Genomic DNA, 18,908 nt, shown 5'->3' with positions numbered 1-18,908 from the left:
CTCTAAGGAATTCTTGCCTTTGTAATACCCAGGACTTCTCAAAGAAGAAAATAATTCTGAAAATAATTCACACATAAATTTGACTACTTTAATATAAATAACTACTGAAGCAAAGCATATTCAGTTGAAAAGTCTAAGAAATTTGGAGGAAATAGTGAAGAAGGCTTTAGGGGTAAAAAATTTAAACATATATTTTTAAATTATTTCATTTACTTATTTATAGTCCTAACTTCTACAGATGCCTGAAGGATGTCAGAATCATTTGGGAGCACTTGTATAAGATAAACGCCTTATTGACTTGCACTAGTAATCTTATTTTAATTCTCTGCTTTGGAGACATGGTTAGAGTGGTTTGCAATTCAATTAATGAAAATCAGGCATGGGTCCTTTAGAAGAATAAATTTTATTTTTTTCACAGAAAGAAAAATCTAACTCCTTAAAAAATATTTGCTCTTTTCAATTAATTTAAATTCATATTTTCATTCAGAGGTAAGTGAAATATTCTCCCTCCTTTATTTCCATTTCTTCTCTCAGGGGTTTCATTCTTTTATAGTCTTCCCTTTTATAATGAGAAAAATTTAAGCATATGCTATCACTCTGGGGGGGTTGAAAGAGATGCATAATGATGGGTATGCTTGCTTCCTGCCAGACACTGTGTTAAGCTCTGTGAATACAAGATAAGTAAAATCCAAACCTGGCTTTTTAAAGAATTCACTGTTTATTTAAGGAAGCAGATATCTATGTAATCATTGAATAATTATTATTCAATCGGATTACCATGCACATGAAGTTTTAAATGAAGTGTTATAGATGAAGAGGTAGGGGAATAGTTAATTTTGCTGGGGAGGTTTAGGAACATGTCACAAAAAGTAAATTGTAAGTGGTGCAGAAATATGAAGGGTGGTTTGCAGTAGGGATATCGTGATCCACCACTGCTCAGAGTTGGCCTTAGAGCTTGAGGTCTGACTGATCCTAGAATGAACCATCAGTTAGATGCTGTCAGGGACAGAAGGCAAAGTATGATGGAGGCAAAGTCCCAAGGAGGCTGTCCGCAGAGATTGACTCTAAGTGAGGCAGGCCAATCCAGGTCTGGGCCAAGTGTCAGAAAAAAGGCAACTAATCGCACATGTTGATCTGGGACATTCCTGCAACTTCATCTGAAAACAAAGCAAAAAAGAGTCCAAACAAAGCATACATGTTAGTACTATGGCAAGCAGAAGGACACCAGACATCTAACTGATGTATAGATTAGGGTTTTTCAAAAAGAACCAGGGTTTGATGAGAGGAGCATGAAGGGGCCAGATTACCTGTTATTCCAGGAGGCAAATCATCTAAGTAGTCATCTGCAGCTCGTAACATCTGCCTCAGCGCAGAGAGGATCAGAACGTCCTTTAAAGGGTCCTGCTCCCACTCGGGAGCATAATTTTCAACCATCAGAATATTAGAAATAGGAATTTTTAGCATGGCTTGGATTTTCATTATCTGTGGAAAAATTATTTAATAAGGACCAGTCTTACATCTAAAATTTGACTGAATTTAAATATAATTCAAAAAATAAACAAAACAATGACTTAACAAATTATCTTCAGAATCTAATTATAATTCAGATAATTACAGTTTTAAAATGAAATTTAACCAGTCAATTGATCATTTCTTTATTTACCTATGAATATGTAGTGTGAGCACACTCAAACACACATACACACACAGAGTATAATATTATTATGACAATAGCTGGTTACAAACAGTGTTCTTTACCTGGCTTTGGGAAGTCATAGAATTATTCATGTTTAAAAAGTCTTCTTGAAGAACACCATGGTAATTTTTCACTTTAGTCAGCAAGGCTACCTGTGGTACACCTAGATCAAGTAGATAAATCAGTTATTTTATATCATAATCAGCAATGTGTCAACAAGGTAATTAAGTATGTATAAAATCAGTTCTCTGTAGGATGGTTTTAAGATTTGGAGAACTAAACGGCTAGTTCTGCCAAGGAGGTGGAGAAAAAGGAACCCTCGTGCACTGCTGGTGGGAATGCAGACTGGTGCAGCCACTATGGAAGACAGTATGGAGTTTCCTCAAAAAATTAAAAATGGAACTCCATTTGACCCAGTGATCCCACTTCTAGGACTATATCCCAAGAAACCAGAAACACCAACCAGAAAGGATATATGCACCCCTATGTTCATAGCAGCACAATTTACAACAGCTAAGATTTGCAAACAGCCTAAGTGCCCATCAGCAGATGAGTAGATTAAAAAACTATGGTATATCTACACTATGGAATACTATGCTGCTATAAAAAAGAAGGAACTTTTACCATTTGAAACAGCATGGATGGAACTGGAGAGCATTATGCTAAGCAAAATAAGCCAGTCGGAGAAAGATAAATATCACATGATCTCACTGATGTATAGGATATAATGATCAACATAAACTGATGAACAAAAATAGATCCAGAGACAAATGACAGGGGAGGGGAGTGGTTAGAGAGTAACCAAAGGACTTGTATGCATGCATATTAGCATAACCAATGGACACAGACACTGGGGCCGTGGGGCTTGCCCGGGGTGGGAGTGGCTGGTGGAGGGGGGTCAATTGGGGGAAAAGGAGACATATGTAAAACTTAAGACAATAAAAAAAAAGATTTGGAGAATGAATTATCCCCTATACATCTCAATATGGGACGTGAATTACTTCTATTAGGAAAAATAATAGTTTTCTTCCAATGAGAAATCATTTTTAAACTGATAAGAACAGATACTACACTTGATCTTAGCCAAAAGGCCGAGAAGCGAAGAGAGAAATCATTTTTAAATGCAACTAAATTCACACTATGTTGTAATCATCTATTATTCCATTCAAATAGTGTATTTTAAAGTGTTTTTTGGGGAGTGGCTGATAGACCTTGACAACTAAAAGGAACCCAAGAAAGAGATAAAGTGGGGAGGGTTGTGTGTCTACATTTATAAAAGCAAAATACACTGTTTTCATATTTCTAAGGACCTCTTGCCCTCTCTCTCACACCACAGAGACGAATAAATCTCATTTGACTTCTAACCTAATCAAAGCTCTCCTTTAGTAACAATTGCTTTCCCAGAAAAAAAAATATTATAAAATTGAGATTTCCAGACTGCTTCTGAGACTTCTTTTGTAGAGCTTTTTAGAATTTCCTCCTTACAGAAACCTTGAGTTTATAATCTCTTATTACAAAATGAAGGTCTTTACTATCTTCTCCTCATTCATGTCCCTGATGAATAACTAGTAAAGTTGGCTAATTAAAACCTGGCCTTTGGCCCTGCCTGGTTTGGCTCAGTGGATAGAGCATCGGCCTGTGGACTGAAAGGTCCCAGGTTCGATTCCAGTCAAGGGCATGTACCTTGGTTGTGGGCACATCCCCAGTGTGGGGTGTGCAGGAGGCAGCTGATCGATGTTTCTCTCTCATCGATGTTCCTAACTCTATATCCCTTTCCCTTCCTCCTCTCTGTAAAAATCAATAAAATATATTTAAAAAAACAAACAAACAACAACAAAAAAACCCAAAACTTTGATAGAGGGCAGGACTCAATTGACAGGCATAAATTTTTTCCAACTTCTGTTACAATGCAATTCTTCTCTTTCCAAATTAATGCAATATCTTCTTAGAGACTGTAAGTCAGCACAGTTACATGCATTAAGCATTGCCACCCAACATGGTATGCAGCCATAGGCCCTTAAAAAACTAATTTTAAATCTGAACACTTCTGTAACTCAGTCTTATCCCAAATCCACTATGTTTTTAGATCTGCTAAATGCTTATATATTTACATTGAGTATATTTAATGTTTACTACAATCTTTAGATGCAGAACTTACCATTCCCATTTTATAGAAGAGGAGATTATAAATTCAGTGCACTTGAGTTAACTTTCCAAAGATCAAAAATTCTGACTGTTTAAAAAGAAATCTTAGTTATCCACTAAGACCATGGTCTGTACATTAAACTGCACAGCTTTATTTTTCAGAACCTAAATACAAGTGGACTTTTTATTGATATACTAAACAGTGAGGCTCTGGAGTATAAGTGCTCAAACAAAAGTCTTTACACTAAAATTTGTGGAAGTTCAATGAGAAGACTTCCACCCAGTTCTGGACCAAATAGAAAAGACAAACAATTCTTTCCACTAAGTACAGCTAAAAGCACTGCATTATATATAAGTTGAATGCCAAGATGGAAAGGTGGAGAGAAGAAGACAGACTGTCTAGGGACCTTGGGATCCAAGGAACAATGTGGTGGTGAGCTCTCCAGGTTTTCTTTCTGCTTCATATATCACCTATTAACAGCTGGAGAAGCTTGCAACTAGAAAATGCCGATTGGAGCTGGCAAAAGAAAAGGAAAAAAAACTGGAGGAAAAAGGAGGAGAGGGGAGGGAAGTCTGTTCTTTCTAGCCAAAGCATGAGAAAAGACACAACCTAGCAAGACAGAAAACTTTCAGAAAACAGCTACACTATCCAAGCCAAACACCACAGAAAATAACCTCAGTTTCATCCATGGAAGCATCTCTCCCCTTGTAAACCCTCCACCCTCTGCTAGGGTAGTATCATAGAATAAGACCAAGTACTAGGTTCCCCTTAATAATTTCAATAGAGGCTACTTGGGAATCCAGGACTTCCACCTAAACCACAGTACCAGTGTCAGAGGAAGCCAAATGAGAATATAATGAACAACATAAACTGATGAACAAAAACAGATCCAGAGACATAGAAGCATCGATCAGACCGTCAAACCTCAGCGGGAAGGTAGGGGAGGGTGGGAGTAAGGGGGAGAGATCAACCAAAGAACTTGTATGCATGCACATAAGCCTAACCAATGGACACAGACACCAGGGGGATGAGGGCATGAGAGGGATGTCGGGGAGGTAATTTGGGGATAAGGACACATATGTAATACCGTAATCAATAAAGAAATTTTTTAAAAAACGGTAACGGGCAGGTTTGATCCCATCTCCCTCTCAGGCAATTTTTGTGCTCTGAAAAATAAAAATTGAGCTGAGAAGACTGAAAAAGATAAATAAGTAAATAAAATAAATAAAAGAAACTGAAACTTTAACCACCATTCATTTATCCAGCCTTAATGAGACTCCTATCCCCCTGTGGTATAAGTGTAAGCCATATGGGATCAATATAAAAATGCTCTTCCTCCTTAAAGGTGTCAAACAAAGCTTAGTAGGAAGCCTGTACTCTCACTCCTACAAGCACAAGGTCAGGAGAGGTGTGCTAAAACATAAGATTTAAACAAGATCCAGAGTCTCATAGCGCAGTACCCAAAACATCCATGATGTAATCAAGAACTACTTATAACAAAAAGAAGAAAATCTAACCTAATTGACATCTGTAGGACATGCCAAAAATCAGCAGCATACACATTATGTTCAAGCACCTATGGAACATTTATCAAGACATACTATAAACTGAGACATAAATCAAACTCCAAAAAATTTTCAACAATTTAAATCAGAGTATGTCCTTTAACCAAAATGGAATCAATCTCAAAGTCAGTAACAGAATGGTAGCAGGAAAAACTCCAAGCACTTAAAAGCTAAGCAATATACTCTAAATAATTCAAGAGTCAAGAGGATGTCCCAAGGAAAATTTAAAAATGTATTAAATCAGATGATAATGAAAATATAACACCAAAATCTGTGTGACATTACTAAAGCAGTGCTCAATGCTTGGAGTTGAAAACGGGAAAAGTCCATAATCAGTCATCTAAGTTCCCAACAACTACCACAACTTGCCTAATATAAAGTAGGTCATTTTAGCAGCTCTATAACTATTTTTAAATTGAATTTTTAATTTTAAAACTGCTGAAAAAGAAGTCTCCAGGCCCAGATAGTTTCATTAGAAAATTCTCCTAAATATTTAAAGAGAAATTAACACCAATTCTACACAATCTCTTTCAGAAATACCATAGAAGAGGAAGGAACACTTTCCAACTCATTCTAAAAGGCCAGTATTACCCTGATACCAAAACCTGACAAAGACCAAAAAAGAAACTACAGACCAATATCCCTTATGAATATAAATGTAAAAATCTTTAATAAAATATTATCAAATAGGATTCATCAATATATAAAAAGAACTATATGCCATGAATACATGGGTTTTATTCTAAGGAAACCAGGCTGACTCAAGGTTCAAAATCAATCAATATAATCCAACATATTAACAGGCTAAAGAAGAAAAAAATCCCATGATTATGTTAATCTATGGAGAAAAACGAATTCTACACCCATTCATGATAAAAAAATCAAAATGCAGAGAATTAGAAACAAAGAACTTCCTCATCTTGATAAAGAACAACTATAAAAAAACTCATATACTAATGTCTGTAGAAGCTTTATTTACAATAGCCAAACATTAGAAGTAATCAAAATATCCTTTGATAGAGAATGTTTAAACTGTGGTATATCTATACCATGGAATGCTACTAAACAATAAAAAGGAATGAACAATACAACAATTTCTATGGACCTCAAAGAATATGAGATTGAGTGAAAAAATTGTCAAAAAATGACATACTGTATAATTCCATCTATATATATAAAAGCCCAGCAACCCTTAAGGTGGAACGACCAGAATTGGAACTACTGGTGGCTATGATGCACATTGCAGCAGCCAACCAGTCTGATCCAGCCCGGATTGGCACCCCCCCACCACCAACGTTCTGAGGCCCCCCCCAATCTCCTGTGGCCCCTCCCGCTCACTGGCCTCACCCCCTATCAGGCTCCCCCACACCTGCTGGTCGCAGGCACAGGGAGCACCGACTGAGCTATTGGCACCCCTTCTGAGGGGAGACCCCCGCCAGGTATACAGAAGGTATACGGAAGGCACTCAGTGAGGAGTCCGCGTGGGTTGTGTTCACACCTTCATACTGCCTCCCCACCCCCCCCACCCCCCACCACCAGCACAATGCTGAGGCAGCCTGATTCAGAACCCGTGCTGACCACCCACATGGAGAAACAGCGTGTGATAAACATCATGTCCCCTAGATGCCTGAATCTGCCTCAAGAATAAGACACTACAGACCCAGAGCGGGCAGATCAGAACTAAGACAGGAGGTCTGGGAAAAGCAGGGCTGCGGATGGCCGTGTTCTGCTTTTGCTGCCCGACTCTGCTCGCCGGCCCGCTCTGTGTGCAGAGCGCCTGCATCCTATGGAGGCCTGTGAGTGAGTGAAGAACTGTGGCTGTGCCTGTGGCTGCGCTCGGCCTCTAGGCCCCACGGATAAGCAGGAAACATATTTACGTGCCAGAATCTAAACACCTCTTTATCGGTAATAGAGCAATTAATGCAAGACCCACACTGGTTTCTAAACAGGACTCTGTCCGGCTGCGTGTGAACCCAGATCGAAGGTGTGCTCTCTGCCGAGGAGGCTGCAAAGGCTGCTCCTCTCTTGAACGCACACAGCCTGGAGAAGTTTAAAGGGAAAAGGAGATAAAGAATAAAACAAAATAGCAACAGTCTGAAGCTGCTGCCGATGCTGTCAAATCCTCTGCGTAGTGGTGATGTCAGAGCCCCTCTCCCCGCGCCCTGGGCTCAGATGGGCGAGCCACTGACACCTGCTAGGTCGCCTGGCACCACGCGGCCACTTTCAACCTCCCGCCAGCTCCTGGAGGTGGGTGGGCTTGCAGATGGAGGCTTCAGTGTTAAAGTAACCCTGTTAGTGTAGCACAGATATGCGTAGGCTTTTTGATGAGAGAGAACCCATAACATCCCTTCACAAATGTGTTTTTAACTGTTCTGAGATCACGCTCTCAGCCTTGGCGATTCTAAAATAGGCCTCAGCGATTCCACTCGCCCAATGCAAAGACTGACCCAGGTTTCATGGAGACCGAATCCTCGCCCCTGGAGAAGCCGCCTCCTTTCAAAAGGAAGGTCACCCTGGTTGCAGGTCCTTGCTCTTGGGCACTTCAAATATTTCTTGCCACGCCCTTCTCTACCCAGCAAAGCTCATTTAGAATTGAAGGCCACATAAAGAGCTTCACAAGCAAGAAAAAGCTAAAAGAGTTCATCACCCCCATTGGGGGCGGGGCGGCTGGCCAACCTCCTGTGTCCCCTCCCCCTGGCCCACCCTGCCTGATTGCCTGATCGGGGCCACCCGGACTCCACCCATGCACAAATTCGTGCACTGGGCCTCTAATTTATACAATATTCTTAAATAATAAAATTATGGAATGAGAGAAGAGATTGGTTACTGTTAAGAATTAGGAATAGTGGGGATTAGGAGGTATCGTAAGAGGGATTTTGTGGTGATTGAATACTTCTGTATCTTGATTATAGTACTAGGTCACATGAATCTACTAGTACACGTGATAAAACAGCATAGAGCTATACACACAAATTAAAACAATGTCAATTTCCTGGTTTTGATCATTCTGGTCTAGTCACATGATGTGGGGAGATGATTCCCTTATCAAGTCACATGAAAACCACAGAAGACAAAAAGCTATGGCCATTTTAGTCTTTCAGGATTGAAGAGTAGGACTTAGGGTGTGCACCAATCAACCCAGCGCTTAGGAAATGGATAAAGCGTACATGGCACCTCTCTGTATTACTTTGCAACTGCCTATGAATCTATAATTATTTCAAAATAAAAAATATTAATTAGTGAAATGAGACTCACCATAGTTTAAAACTATTTTTTGAACTTGTTTGAACTTTGCCACCATTTCAAAAGAGAGACTGTCGATACAGTTGATATCTAAAACATAAGCCACACAGTGAATCCTGTCCTTCAGTGATGGAGAGGTGATGAAGGTAGGATGTCTGGATGTAATTGGTTGCTGGGGCCTAAACTGTTAGAGGAACATAAGGTAACATTTAGAGAGTCTCTGCTGAATTCTTTAAGACAAAATTCATTTTTCAAATGTGACCACCATTAACCCCCATAATTTTCCCTTCCTACAGCTCCTCTTCCCCCAGATTTATTAATATTGCCCCTTCCATATTTTCTTTCCACTGAGAGCATAATGCATTATATCTTTGTTATAAAAAAAAAAACCCACTTTGTTATTTTGGTGAATAATTATCCATAATTCACATTATCCAGAAAAATGACCATTATCAATGCTAAACACCATTTAAGACTCCTCTCTAAGCATTTTACATACTTACTAATGAATAGAGAGAAAAGGAGAAAATACACTGCAAATCCCATTAAAAGTAAAATACTATAATTTCTTTTTATTTTCCAGAAGAAAAAAAAAAAACTATAGTAAAACAGAAGAAATACCAAATTTCAAATTCATGCTAATATTGCCTTACCACAAGACAATAATCTTTCTAGGATTAGGAAAATAGATGACAAAACATAGTAAAAGATTGATTCATTATGTTTTAAATTGATCTTTATTGCTGGAAATATTACAGATGTCTCCCTTTTTCCCTGACCTTTTACTGGAAGTAGAACCCTGCCTTTTGGATATATTTCTGAATTCTATAGAAAAGAAGAGCAGTAACTCTACTTATGAGAATACTTACTCATATAAAGTACAGTAGTGTTGTCTAATGTTGAAATCACCTTATGATAGTTAAAAATTCCTTATGGAGTAAAAATTCAACAAAAAGCAAAATAAAATTATTTTGAAATGTTTTAGAGGACTAAAAAGTTCTTACATGATATCTGTCCGGCACACAGCCTTTAAAGATGTGGGGTATATCATCCATACACAGTCCTACTCCCCCTTTCTCATCCAGCCCCATGGTGTCACACAACGTAAATGGCAGAGATTTTCCATCTTTTTCATCTTGAATAGAATACATCCTATACTGCAAAAAAAGGGGTAGGTGTAAAATTGCATTCTTCAACCAGCATTCATGACAGTAGAAAGACCAGAGACTGGTTAATATTTGAACACTGCTATCCTCAAACATTTTGGTCTCAGAATCACCTTAGACTCTTAAAAATTATTGAGAATTCCACAGATATTTCATACGAGTTACATTTATTAATACTTGACATAAATTAAAACTGAAAAAATTTTAAATATTCCTTAAATCATTTAAAAATGTAATTATGAACCTATTACATGTTAACCTAACCAAGATTTCTATGAAAAAATAAAATTACTTTCCAAAAATATTATTAAAAAGAATGGGATTGATTTACTTTTTTGCAAATCTTTTTAGTGTTTGGATTAATAAAAGATAGTTGGATTCTCATATCTATCTCTGCATTCAATCTGTTGTAATATATTGTTTTGGTTGAAGTATATAAAGAAAATCAGGCATCATACACATGTAGTTGTTAAGGGAAGAAGTATTTAATTTAACATTTTTCAGAGAATTTTGTATATTCCTCATTAATATACATGAAAATTCAACAAGTGGTAAGTTCTCAAAAATAAGCTGCAATATGGAATTTGTGGCATTTTCATACTCTGTTACATTAAATTCACTGATCTATCTTACACTTTGAAATAGATTTTATCCACAAATAATTTGGTAACCTTATGCATTGGTCATTTAAAATATCAGTTCACTGGCTGGTTTACCTAGATTTTCCAAATATTAAACACATTTATCCTATATAATAAAGAGGTAATATAATAAAGAGTAATATGCAAATTGACCAACCCTTCAACACACAAGATTGCCGCCCCTATGTGGACACAAGATGGCCAGCAGGGGAGGGAAGTTGTGGGTGACCAGGCCTGCAGGGGAGGGCAGTTGGGGGAGACCAGGCCTGCAGGGGAGGGCAGTTGGGGACAATCGGGCAGGGGAGCAGTTAGATGTCAATCAGGCTAGCAGGGGAGTGGTTAGGGGGTGATCGGGCTGGCAGGCAGGCGAGTGGTTGGGAGCCAGCAGTCCTGGATTGTGAAAGGGATGTTCGACCGCTCGTTTAGGCGAGTTTGAAGAGCATGTGATGTTACAGTTAAAGTTCTAAATACTTCATCAAAAGGGAATTAGTCAAGCTCTCTGAAAGTGTTTTAACTCTTAATGTGGTGTACAGGGAGATATTAGAATAAGTTTAATCACTTTATCAGTCATTGTTTGCATCACTGTTGTTTTTGTTGTTTTCATATCATGTTTTTGTCGTTTTCATAACATGCCTCTGTTGTTGTTATATCCTTTTGTTACTGTTTATTTATTAATAAATTTATATATTATTTTCATATACATTTTACTAATTTCCTTTCATCTTTCACACTTCTATTATAGAGAAAGGGAAATAGCAATATTAAAATATCTCTGCTAATTAATTCCCTTTTAATGTGCACGAATTTTGTGCACTGGGCTACTAGTCTATAATAATAAAAGTGTAGCCGAAACCGGTTTGGCTCAGTGGATAGAGCGTCGGCTTGCAGACTGAAAGGTCCCAGGTTCGATTCCGGTCAAGGGCATGTACCTGGGTTGCGGGCACATCCCCAGTAGGAGATGTGCAGGAGGCAGCTGATCGATGTTTCTCTCTCATCGATGTTTCTAACTCTCTATCTCTCTCCCTTCCTCTCTGTAAAAAATCAATAAAATATATTAAAAAAATAATAATAAAAGTGTAATATACAAATCTATCAAAGGGCTGAACAGCGAAAAGACCATCTCAATGACCATGCTATGACACCCACTGGCACCATGCCAGCAAAGGCAGGTGCGATGTGATTGGTCAGGGGCCCAGCCATTGCCCCATGATATGATCACCCCAAAGAGGGAGGCCCAGGCCAGAGACCCACGAGCTGCAGTGGGTGGGCAGGGCCTCCCTCTCAGGTTGTGATCAAGATCATGGGGCTCCCAGACTATGAGAGAGTGCAGGCCGGGCTGAGGGACCCACGCCCCCAAGTGCACAAATTTTATCCACCAGGCCTTTAGTATAAAATAAAGCCACTCACATGGATAGAATCTAGACAACTTCAACAAACAAAATGTGATTCTTGAAAATCCTAGAAAATGCTTTCAGTTATTGAATATGGCACTAAAGTGGGCCATTATATTTTTATGATAAATGTTGCACTGGCAAAGCACAGCTTATAACCTATAACCTATCAGAAGATAACAATATTAGGTTGTAGTGATGATATATAAACACAGCTTGGTTATGAAATTTCTTATTTATTATTTTTTATTATTCTTTGTTTGATTGTATGATATCATTTTGACAAACATAAAATGGGAGTTTCTAGGTAAATATTGCATCATAATTTGCAGATCTTTAGAGTAACAGTTTTTAAATGGTATTAGTATTTATTTCCTTAAACATATTTGTTTAGAAATAAGAAGGTGTTTGTAGGAAAATTATAGACTTACTCTCTGAAGGTTGACCCATTAAAGGGAATTGCTATTTTGTTGCTCATTATTATTTCTTATAAAATGATCTTATGTGATGGGAACTTCTGTATTACATAATTCCCATTTCTTTTTTTTATAAAAAGAGAAAATCATTTCAATCCAGATAAAGCCATGTGGGACATGAGCAAAAATATACATTAAATATAATGATTGAAGATTTACACAAAGTTTTTACAGTTTTGTTGCTGTTTTGTACAAGTCCCAAAATCATTCTTCATATAACTACTTCTTGCATCCATAAAAATGGAAAGTCTTGCTGTATAATTTAACTTCATGGAGGTAGATCTCATTCAACTTTTACTCATTTTTACAGTTGATTTAGCATTTAATTGTTTGTAGATTAAAAGGAGGTTATTGGTCTGAGAGAAAATGGCAAAAAAATCAATAAACCTAATAATTGTAATTTATAAAAATTCTCAGGAAATTCAGAGATAACTTACCAGTTCAGTAATGCTAGTGACATCAGACCCCACTGCAGCTTGGCGAGTCACATGACCTCGGAAAACAGACTTCACTGAATTGAAAAAACTGGACTTTCCAGACCCAACTGGACCCAGCAAGAGAATATTAATTTCTGAAACCAAATCTGTGCAGGGTGTGTAGGCTCTGAGCTCTGATAGGAGCTTATTTCTGAACCTGTTAAAATATGGTAGTTAAATACAACAGCCAAACTTCCATGAAGAACAGCACAATTCTTCCAGAGCTTCTTGACTCCAATTTTTAAAAATGTTTTAATTACTTAGTTATTATCTTTATGTTAAAATCTTCTATCATATGATTTGAATGGTCTAGGTCAGTGATGGCAAACCTTTTGAGCTCGGCGTGTCAGCATTTTGAAAAACCCTAACGAAACTCTGGTGCTGTGTCACATATAGAAATTTTTTTATATTTGCAACCATAGTAAAACAAAGGTTTATATTTTTGATATTTATTTTATATATTTAAATGCCATTTAACAAAGAAAACTCAACCAAAAAATGAGTTCAGGTGTCACCTCTGACACGCGTGTCATAGGTTCACCATCACTGGACTAGGTTATGTACTTTGTGCTTGAAGAAAATGCATTTGTCTATATCTGACTAAAGTTAAACATTGACCAGCAACCAAATCATTGTCAAACTATTAGCTTTAGACCACATATATCTATAAGAAATATCAACAACAGTGAAAATGCATTATTATTTTCAGTAGTAATATTATATTAAAAAGAAATAAAAATAAAATATATGCAATGCAGAGAAATTTACCTATAATTGGGGAAAGATGGCTTGGTTTTGAAAATTTGCTGACATTCTCCAAAAACTTTATTCATATAGAAAAACTTCAGAAACATTGTCTAAAATAGTCATCTAGACTTTGTCTAGAAAACTTTGAATATTACAGGTCGAAAGTAAAACCTGAAGTTAAATTGTCATCAAGTGGATTTTTAAAGTGGCCTACAATTGGTCATGTTTTATTTTTGTTGTTATTGTTCTAAACTACTTTGAACATATTATGTCAATAGCATCATAATTCATTTTTATCACTCCAAGTGATTTTTATTTTGATATTTCTTTAATAATGCCATATGTACAATTATTCTAAACTAGAGGCCCAGTGCATGAAAATTCATGCACTGGGGCGGGGGGGGGGGGGTGGTCCCTCAGCCTGGCATGTCCCCTCTCACAGTCCAGGAGCCCTCAGGGGCAGGAGGCGACGTGGTGATCAGCAGAAGGCGACACCCCATCACAGCTCTGCTGCTGCCACTGCCGGCAGTGCAAGCCTCAGCTGGCCCTAGTTACCTAAGCCTCGGGCTGGCTCTGGGTGGCTGGGCAGCCACCATCCGAGGCTTGCCTGCACCTCGGACTGGCCCTGGGCAACTGGGCAGCTACCATCCAAGGCTTGCCTGTGCCTTGGGCCAGCCCTGGGCAGCTGGGGGGCTGAGGGGACTGGGGGACTCTAGAGGCAGGGGCAGCAATGCTGGGTCCATGGGCTTTGCCGCATGTCTGCTGCCCCAATGGGGCTGAGGGGACTGGCCACTGCCATCTTGTGGCTGTGGGTGCCACTATCCTTGAGGGTGGGGCAGTCAATTAGCATATTCCCTCCTTATTGGCTGTAGGCGCTGCCATCTTTGCGATGGTGCGAGGGTCAATTAGCATATTTCCTCTTTATTAGATAGGATGAAATGAGTAATTAGTCCAACTTACTGTGCAACTCCTGTTATCCTCCTTATGTAGCCTTTATTATTCTTAATTCCTATAGGAAATAAAACAGCATCATAATTTTTTAAACTTCTTCAGTTCTCTTTTTAAAGTCTTATTAAATGTGGTCTACCTTATAAATAAGGCATTAAGTGTGCTTGCATAACTCAGGGTTGAGCTGTTCAATGAGGAATTAGTGTTGGCAACATAATAAGAAGAGGAAAGAGTACCTTCCCAATGTGGCAGGATAGTAAGAAGCTGGAAAAATTCCTGGGCAAGCAGAATGGGGAAACTGAGACAAGATAATTAAACAGGGCCAAACAATTTGAACAACTTACAGTCAGTTAATGAATCACAAGATTTTATCTTCCCTAAACAAGGACACTTGAGAGCAAATGGTTTATAACTCTTCTCCCTAACCAGAGGATACATAGCTTAAATCACTCTGGTCAGGGAAACAGAGAACAGAAACCAAGTTAACGCCATTTGTGCCAGCTAAACCCAAGGACAGATGAAGTCAGGGGAATGAATAGCAAAAACCCGATTAAAGCCACAGATACCCAAGATAAAATTAAAACAGTAAAGCAGGCCAAAGAAAAATCTCAAATACCCCCGTACACTCATTTTGATCTATCAGCATATTTAAAACATACCTGGAAAGCTAATGAATATTCTGCTGAAACTCTCCCCTAAGATTCTCACCCAGAGAAGAGAGATACAAACTCTCAAGACAAAGACCCAGTGTGGGGCATGGACTTTTTACTTCCTCCTAAACTCCAAGGGTTCCTATGAGGTTTAAAACCAGGGAAGCAGCAGGTAGTGACAGCTCTTCCCAGATTTACTCCCCACTCCTTTCCCCAATCCTGTCTCCAAGGACCTCTTTTTCTTTGACCTTCCAGTGAACTGAAAGCATCTCTACCTTGGCTCACTTCTATCACTGTGGCCTTCACTTTCCAGTGAGCTAACAGCAGTCCCACCTTGGCTCACTTCTTCCCTATAACCTTTCTAGAGAGCCAAAGCAGAGCACCACCTAAGCTCTCCCTATTGCTTCTTCCACCCTAAGTCCTTCGTTTCATTGTCCCCAGCTTTAGTAAAAACATATTCTCAAAATAACCTGGACTCATGCTGTGAAATATTTCCTACACAAAGTCAAGAACCCACACACTACAGGCCAGCCAGGGGCAGACCCACTCCATGCCAGTCCCATCTGGCAACATCAACACATTAACTCAGTTTGGAAATATACACATACACATGCCTAGAAATTTTCAGACTAACCAAAAACCAAAATAGACCTGCTATGATAATGAGGTCTGTTTCTTTCTCTTTCTCTTTCTCTCTCTCTCTCTCTCTTCCTCTCACCCCCTGACCCCGATCTCCATTTCTGTGTCTTCACTTACATTTACCAATTTAGTTTGCTCAACGGCCTATACTTTCCAGTCTCCTAGGTTTCATTTGGAGTTTCTGAAAGAGAAAATTGATGGCATGAAATCTGTTTGTTCCTTTCACATTTCCTTTTGCTTATAGATCAGCGAGAGGCCTGGTGCATGAAATTCTTGCACAGGTAGGGTCCCTAGGCCTGGCCAGTGATCAGGGCTGATTGGCTACCGGCCGGGGCCTTCCTTCATTCCACACCACCCCCTGGTGGTCAACACACATCATAGCAAGCGATTGTTCAAACTCCTGTGGGGACAATTTGCATATTAGGCTTTTATATACAGAGATTATAACCTACCAAACACAAAGACTGGAGTGAAAATGTAGGAGTATCTAACATACCTTCAACTCGAAAAACTTCACATTCCAAATAATTTGTGGAGTTGAGACCTTTTATTCCTAATGGAATCTTTAATGATGGATGAATAAAAACTTGGGACTTGTGTGGAATTAAGGAAAAAATGATATCATTAGAGGAATAAAATTCCAGTTTTTCAGAAACAATTTCTGGTTTCACATTAAAAAATGTAGTTGTTTCAGTTTTATTAGTTTTAAGTGAAAAATAGAAAGAAGAATTTTGATTTCTACAATATTCACCCTTTTGAGGATAATTCCCAAGTAAAAATGCCCCAACAATATAGTTGGGAAAGTAAGTCACTGTTATAGTGGATCCTTGATGATTGCACTTATTAAGCATATCTTCAATGGAACATTCATGAACACTAGACTTATAAAGAAGACTCAAGGAAACATTTCCAAGCAGCTTTTGCAGAGTCTTTTCCTCATTCCATGTCAATCTGGTTGTCACTGCCATTGTTCTGTATCTAATGGAAAAAAACAATAATAGGTTAAGAGGAAAGTATAGCATAGTGGTTCAAAGTAGAGATCTCTGCTTCTAGTTCTAGTAGTTATTTTTTCTCTGACCTAATTAAAATATGTTATTTGAAATATAAGGCAATAGAAGTGGAACAATAGGTAGATATTAAAAATAGGTAATTTGGATATAAAAATATAAAGTTTTTTAAACCAGTAGGCAAAATAAAATACATAGTGAGTAAAGAATTTAAAAATTATAAATCAGAAAACCTTTTCTTAATGATAATTAGTAAATATTTTGGGCTTTGTGGCCATATGGTCTCTGCCACAGTTACACAACTTTGTCAATGCAAAAGCAGCCAGAGACAATATGTAAACAAATAATCATGACTGTATTCCAATAAAACTTTCTTTACAAAAACAAGTGGTTGACACACAGGCCACAGTTTCCTAGATCATGAATTAGAAGATAGAAATGAGGAATTCATACAGAAAAGACCTCACAAAGAAAGAAATTGAAATATGAAGAGTGTTAACAGTAATGGAGTTCCTAGAGTGGCAAAATGTAACAATAGCCATTGTGCCAATTCTTGCAATGAGAAAAATTAGAAATGCAAGATAAACTGTAAAAATTTACAGAACTAACAAAGCAGTGAAGATTTTTCATTTTTCTTTTTCCAAAGATTGCAAAAAGAAGTGAATATAGAGAACTAAGCTTGGCATGTGGGAGCACATTTCCCAGAGGTGAATTTATCTACCACAGAAGAGGTACCTAAGTTGCTGAGAAATTAGCCAAAGTGTTCACTAGACTCATTAAGCTAAGGTAATATGGCACAGCAAGGAAATGCTTCGCAACTCTCCCTCCAGGCTATGGATTAGGATTCTGAAGAACAAGGAATAAGTGAGGGTGGGTGGACTGGGAGTAGACAGATTTAATCCCATTTGCTAATAATCTCAATCTATGACAGGGTTAAGATAAAGGAGAATGCTAGTGCCTATAGATAGATGCATGATTCATGAAAAATAAATCTTGTGTAAATAAAGAGAACATTGTTTTAGCTTCAAATTATCTCTGCAATCTTTTTTTTTAAAATACCAAATGCCGCATACTGATCATAAACACAAGGACAAAACAAAACAACATGCTAGAAAGCCAAGAAAAAACAAAAACAAGAAAAAGAAAACAAACCCAACTGATATTGGAGTTACCCACATAGATTTTTAAATAAATATGCTTGGCTTATTCAAATAATTAAAACATAAGATTTAATGCTTGACAGCACAATGGAAAAAATTAAGAAGAAAAGAAGAAATTCTGGATTTAAAAATCTATAAATCTGAAATCAAAAACTTGAAGAATACACTTAACATCAAGTTATACACATTATAAGGAAGAATTAGTCAGAAGAAAATACATCAAATGGAAGCAATGAGACAAAATACAAATCTGATACAACTATATGGACATTTTACTAGAGTTAATTTTCTCTCTATAGTACCCAGTGCTTAAAATTTTCATTAAAAAGCAAAACATATGAACAACAAAAATATGATCATTAGCACCAATTTCATTCAGAAACTCTTTAAGAAAAAAAAACAAAAACAGGCCATTTTCTTCACAAAAGGAGAAAACATTAAATGGCAGGAAGTCACTGACCTGTTTTTAAAAGCTGGATCAGGCCTAAATGGAGTATGAACTGCTCCGTCTGGCTTGTGCAGCAGCCACACTCTGGAGACAGAAAGTTCTGCTGAGATCCTTGCCTTCCTGGTCTGAAAGAGAGGAAACTGAAACTCAAAGCATCATTCAGCTGGCAGCATGCCAGGTGACATTAAGTTTCTTTTTCCCAGCCAGAAAAAGACAGAAAAACAAAGCCAAGCAGAAAAGAATAAGATTCCCACTGAGCACATGAAAATGATCTTTGATTCCCTATGTCCCCACATATAGGCTTTCATGAAATGCCAAATATTAATTTTAAAAATTCCAATAAAGCTAATAACTAACAATAGATTACATGAAGCAAAGGACTAATTCTGCTATTTGGAAGATATGGTAGTAGAAAACACCCAATCAGAAACATAAAGAGAAAAAAAAATCTATAAAAATGAGGATAATTTAAAGGGCCTCTGGGATAACAACAAGTGTAGCAACATTTG

General features: G+C 37.8%; 1 protein-coding gene and 1 pseudogene across 1 annotated transcript; both read right to left on the bottom strand.

Moving 5' to 3' along the window:
• Nucleotides 1–216: 216 nt before the first annotated feature.
• Nucleotides 217–18,531, bottom strand: IFI44L (interferon induced protein 44 like). Its single transcript, XM_036351885.1, has 9 exons — nucleotides 18,412–18,531; nucleotides 16,281–16,762; nucleotides 14,508–14,556; nucleotides 12,762–12,957; nucleotides 9,655–9,807; nucleotides 8,663–8,834; nucleotides 1,759–1,859; nucleotides 1,308–1,482; nucleotides 217–1,157 (listed from the first exon to the last, which is right to left on the bottom strand). The coding sequence occupies exons 2-9, from the start codon at nucleotides 16,750–16,752 to the stop codon at nucleotides 1,117–1,119; spliced, it is 1,359 nt and encodes a 452-aa protein (XP_036207778.1). The 5' UTR covers nucleotides 16,753–16,762; nucleotides 18,412–18,531; the 3' UTR covers nucleotides 217–1,116.
• On the bottom strand, nucleotides 2,643–2,799 carry LOC118678076 (annotated as a pseudogene).
• Nucleotides 18,532–18,908: the final 377 nt, after the last annotated feature.

Source organism: Myotis myotis, unplaced genomic scaffold, assembly GCF_014108235.1.
Source record: "Myotis myotis isolate mMyoMyo1 unplaced genomic scaffold, mMyoMyo1.p scaffold_m19_p_2, whole genome shotgun sequence".
Lineage (NCBI taxonomy): Eukaryota > Metazoa > Chordata > Mammalia > Chiroptera > Vespertilionidae > Myotis > Myotis myotis.
This window is presented reverse-complemented; position numbering and strand designations above follow the sequence as displayed.

What these genes read in the sequence shown, in the direction of transcription:
- IFI44L (XM_036351885.1), bottom strand. Translation starts at nt 16,752, where the DNA reads ATGGCAGTGACAACCAGATTGACATGGAATGAGGAAAAGACTCTGCAA. An exon ending in AGGATAACAGGAGTTGCACA is followed by an intron (nt 12,958 to 14,507) that starts GTAAGTTGGACT and finishes ATATTTTAACAG; the next exon opens with GTTCAGAAATAAGCTCCTAT. An exon ending in GTGTGCCGGACAGATATCAT is followed by an intron (nt 8,835 to 9,654) that starts GTAAGAACTTTT and finishes TTCCTCTAACAG; the next exon opens with TTTAGGCCCCAGCAACCAAT.